The sequence below is a fragment of the Otolemur garnettii genome, unplaced genomic scaffold, assembly GCF_000181295.1.
Source record: "Otolemur garnettii isolate 467f Iridium unplaced genomic scaffold, OtoGar3 scaffold00134, whole genome shotgun sequence".
Classification (NCBI taxonomy): Eukaryota; Metazoa; Chordata; class Mammalia; order Primates; family Galagidae; genus Otolemur; species Otolemur garnettii.
Genome location: NW_003852529.1, coordinates 2,461,462 through 2,466,718, shown reverse-complemented (window position 1 = coordinate 2,466,718; position 5,257 = coordinate 2,461,462). Strand labels below are relative to the sequence as shown.

The 5,257-nt window shown below is 43.4% G+C and overlaps 1 protein-coding gene across 1 annotated transcript in view; it reads right to left on the bottom strand.

Annotated features, from left to right (window-relative positions):
* The window catches only part of CHKA (choline kinase alpha), an 84,554-nt gene that overhangs the window by 22,189 nt on the left and 57,108 nt on the right, over positions 1 to 5,257 (bottom strand). The window contains 3 exon segments of the mRNA XM_023518296.1: positions 1,055 to 1,159; positions 1,574 to 1,707; positions 5,040 to 5,153. Coding sequence (XP_023374064.1) covers positions 1,055 to 1,159; positions 1,574 to 1,707; positions 5,040 to 5,153 — 353 coding nt within the window.

Here is a 5,257-nt window from a genome sequence, read left to right as displayed (position 1 = left end):
GGCTGGGGATTTGAACCCGCCACCTTAGGTGTATGTGGCTGGTGCCTTAGCCGCTTGAGCCACAGGCGCCGAGCCAAGGAGAACAACTGTTAACAGGGACCTTACCTAACAAACGCAAACGTTGAAACCTCATCATTTGTGCCCTCCTGTTAATCCGGAAAAAAAGAATGAGCAAGACCTTATCTCTATTAACAATAGAAAAATCAGCTGGGTTGTCATGGCCCATGCTTGTAGTCAAGCTACTCAGGAAGCTGAAGCAGGAGGATAACTTGAGCCCAAGAGTTTGAGGCTCCTGTGAGCTATGATGATGCCACTGCACTCCAGCATGGGCACCAGAGCAAGACGTATCTCAAAAAGAAAATACAAAAACAAAAGCAAAAACACATGTACCCTATAAAGAAATACAACTATTCTGTACCCATAATGATTTAAAGCAAAGCATTTTCTTAAGGTAAAAAAATATAGAAGCTCCTTGAAAAATGTCTTAAGTCACTATCCTCAACAGCAATTGTGACTCCTTAGCACCAATCATAATACCTCGTACAGGAGACACTTCTATCTTAGTAATTAAAGGTATAAATACTTGTCAGGGTAGGTATGCCAGAGCCTGCACCCAGTGTCACCCTGAGGACACCACAGTGGCTTCACCTCAGAGATTAGAACCAAGATTCTTCCTCTGTTTCTCCCCAAAGCTGTGATTTAACTGTTTCCCTCACCCCCTTAGACTCCTCAGGCTGCTCCTACCCCAACCCCCAAACCTGCTCTGGACCTGCTATTGCTCTAGTCAGCAAACCACTCCTCCGCCATCTCCCTTCCTCCAGCAAACCTTCACGTGCTATCGAGAGGCAGTGAAAGTACTCTCAGAAAACTCCAGATGAAAAAAATCATGTATTCAAGTTCATTCTGCAAAACCAATGTAACATCCCCGGCATAAGGCAAGTTTACTGATGAAAATGAACTTTCATCAATGTTTACTGATGAAAGTTTGAGTGACTATGCATATATAAATTTCTGGACAGATGTATGAAGTCAGGAAACAGAAGCAAATATTTACCTCAGATTTTCCAGTTCCAAAGGCAGATTGTAACTGAGGAATTTGTGGAGCTGTTTAATTTTGGATTCCTCAGTAAACTTAATTCTCAGCACTTGATTCAGATATCTATTAAAAATAAAAGAGATAAAAACACAGAATCACTGCTAAACTCACCAGGGCTTGTTCTTGGGGCTTTGGTTAGGTTAAACATTTGAGTTCAATACCAGCACAATCGTAGTAACAGCAGGAACCCCTCTGGCTGCCGTAACTGGGGACAACAGCTGGAGGACTCACAGCATTCTAGGAAGCTGATTTTCTGCCTATCAACAGTAAGGTAGCATTTTTGTAAACATATCTTCCTTGGCTCAGGAATTGACTTTTACATGCAAAAAAGACTTATGCATGAGACAAACACCACCATCAGTCTACATGTCAGGCACCAGAGAAGACTTCTGACTACTGAGGCAAACAAACACTTCTGCTATTTCTGGGAGTCACTGACATAAAACCAAGCTAGGATCAAGTGATTTGACCACTTACTTTTCCATTGTGCCAAAAAGCCATTTGGGTTCCTTATTGAATGGCATTTTCATGCCATGAAATGTGGCCATTTTTTCAGCTATTTCTGCAGAAATATCTGGCAAACTTAATTCTTCAGAATCTAATCGCCGGCTCTGAAATGAAAAAAGGAATTAAAAACTGACATTTACCCAGGTAAACTAAAAAGTGTCGAGTCACACAATCTTAAGAACTAGAAGCTAGTTTTCATAGGGAATTTGTATCATCCAATACACAAAACTGAATTCTGTGTTCCCATAGATGGTGGCCCAGCAATTACTATAGAGCTTCTAAGGTGAGAAGTAGGCCACCTCCAAAGGTCTATTTCACTTTGAACCCTTTCTGTGAACAAGTTCCTTCTTAGATTGTATTAAACTTTTAATGTATTCTCCTACACTCTCTGATTCTGCCCTCAAAACCCACTCGCAGTAAGTCTGTTGGCTCATAGCTAACACTAGCGATCTGTGGCATCAGCACTACACCACCAGCTCCTAGCTCCTCCATCAGCTGGGACATTCTACTCTGATCTGCTACAGGTAAGACATGGCGCTCAGAACAGGCTCCAATCAGTGCCACAAGTTCGGGAGGAACCATGCCCAGCCGCTCTCAATGGCAGTGTCAGCACCCGTCCTGGCACAGAATAGGTGTCCAAAGGCAAAGCTGAACGAAGAAACAGTCAAGGGGGACCTCCTCCTTGGCCGCTGGGGCCTACCCCCACCCCACCCCCAACAAAGCCTGAGGCCCTTGTCTGGGCTGCCCTTTCACAGGACGCCCACAGAAGCTCCTGCTTGCCCAAGACCTCTCAGCTTCTTCATGTGAACTGCTCTCTATAGAAACCTCAAGAGGCATTTCTCTGAAAACGCAAAGCAGCACAGCGTAAGGACTGAGAAAAGGTGCTCCCAAGTTTAAGGAACCCCAGTCCAAATTCTGGCTTTAATACTCATTTCTTAGCTACTTGACCGTGGCCAAGTTACAGCATGCCTCTGTGTCTCACATTCCCATTTCCATAGAATTAAGTCTCTCCTATTCTACTACCAGAGCTAGAAAAAAGGGGCATGTGAGGCCCAGGGTCAGTCCTGAGAGACGGCTAAGAGCTCCTTCATCTTCTACTCAACTCTGGTGTCCTCTCCAACATTCTCAACAAGTTATCGTGCTGCAATAAGGACAAGGAGTCAGCTTCCAGTGGCAGGATACACTGGGCTTATGGCAGCTCTCTCCGTTTTCAAAAATGCCAATAATTTGTTTGGTAACTTAGAAAATTTAAAGCTAACATGCTCAAAGACCAATATACTTCAGTATCCCTTTAAGTTCTTTCCCCAGCACAGAAAAAGAGTAACAGAGACTACCTATCATTCTTAGAGGTGATGACTCTCACATGCCCTTGGAAAGATGGCTAGACAAACAAGACAAGATGGAATTTATCTCATCCCATGCACTGGCCAAGTGTAAACCCAGCTTATGCCTGTAATCCCAGTTACTAGAGATGCTGATGTGGGAGGTTTACTTGAGGTCAGGAGTTTGAGACCAACCTGGGCAACATACGGAGACCCTGTCTCTAAAAAAAATTATTTTTTAATTAGCCGGGTATGGTGGTGCACGCCTGTAGTCCCAGGTACTTGAGAGGCTGAGGCAGGAGGATCACTTGAGCCCAGGAGTTCGAGGCTGCAGTGAGCTGTGATCATGACACTGCACTCTAGCCCAGGCAACAGAGGGAGACTCGTCTCTTAAAAAAAAAAAAAAGAAAAGAAAAGAAAAAGTAAACCTAGAAATAACATATAGTATTATGCTGAATCAAATGAATATGCCATTTTTGTGGGTCAGAAATAGTTGAATATTGGCAATGTCATATGGTTTAAAGGTAGTATTTCATAGAATTTTAAAAAATCTTCACTATATCACAAACAATATACACAAAAGAGCATAGACAGAACTTAAGAACTAGAACAAAACCAATTCCACAGATGGTCCCACCTGTGTCCTGATCACTGCTCTTTTTTGTCCCTGAAATATTAACATTATTCTAAATTGTGTTAACAATTCCCTTACCTTTTCAAAAAAGAAAAGTTTTACCATACATGCACATATTTGTACACAATTTTTAAATCTGCTTTTATCAGGCTTTATAAGAATGGTATGATACTATTTATAGTCTCTTGCAATTATGTTTTATCACTCACAGTATTACAATTTTAAGATTCACCCATATTGCCACTTATAACCACATCAAGTGTTCTAGATTGGCAAAATTCTTTCAAATACTTTATTATCTCACTTGATTCTCACGTCTGATGGATGTTACTACCTTTACTGGGAAAATTATAAATAAAAACACAGCCAAGTGCTGAGAAAAGTGCAGGGGAGCAGACTAAAGGTGAAAGCCGGCCCAGTGAAGGGCATCGTCCATGCACCTGAACATACTCTCAAGGTCGGCAGCCAGCACTGATGCATAGCACATGTCAACTCAAAGACATTACCGCTTCTAGGGAGAGAGAAGGGATTCCTGGGCTGTGGGATTAGACAAAGGCACTCCTTCTTCCAGCCCCCAGCTGGATGCAGCAGAGCCCCACTCAGCCAGGCATCCTTACGCAGGGCCCCACCTGCACAGTCAAAGTTCGAGACGTCCCATGCAGCAGGGCAGGAAAAGACAGCCACATGTGAGCCCACCCGTCAAGGAGCTTATACTCAGTTATGATAGGAAACCCTGCATCAGATCTCCAACCTTGCTAGAAGGGGTTACAAGCCAATAAGGAGCAGCACTGCCAATCAAACACAACAGTTCCAAAGGCCTATGGTCCCCGTTTCCCATTCCTGGCTGACCACAACTCCTCAGTGTGAAGTGTCATGAAGAGCACGGTGTTGGGGGGTGGGGGGTGGGGGGGGCAGGGCTGTGTTTCAGATGTGCACACATACATACCCCTAAGACAGGACACATGGCTAAATGTTATATGGCAGTATTTAAAATGCTTCAGGACAACAAGAAAGAGAACACAATCCCAGCTGCTTGCAAACTCAGAGGAATTTGACCAGCAGGTGGGGGCAGGGAAGATGGGGAGATTCTAAACAGCAGGAAAGCAAAAACCAACCATGGAAGGATGTGAGATGAAGAAAAAGAACTGCGACAGCTCCACGGAGCTATGGCCAGAGAAGTGGCAGGTGTGGTCAGAGGAATGAGGTGAAAGGGGAAAGTTTAGGGTAAACAGTCTTAGGGGACAATGGAATAGTAAATTTCATATATATTTTAAATTTGGGTGAATGTATCTTTACAGGAAAGAAAGAGGTTCTAATACAGACTTAAAAGAAATTTTGATTTTCTTGATTTCTGATACAGTCTAACAATCCAGATCACATTTAATATTTGATAGCATTTCAGGTTCTTGCAGCAATGAAACAAAGAAGCTGTCTTCTGTCAGTGGTACCTGTCACTCGAGCATGTATGAACAAGTCTTACCGGGATGAACTGCTCCAGTCGGCCTTGGGGAAAGATGCCATAGAGTTTTGGCCCAAGTGACCTCTCTGCGAGAATGGCAAACATAACGCTCTCCAGCACCATGGCCTCAGCCCCCTAAAACAGATGGCGACAAACCATAGGCTTACTGAGTTATCTGCTCTATACCAGGCATCAGAAGAGCTTTCATAGAAATGATTCTTTTCTTTTTTTTTTTTTTT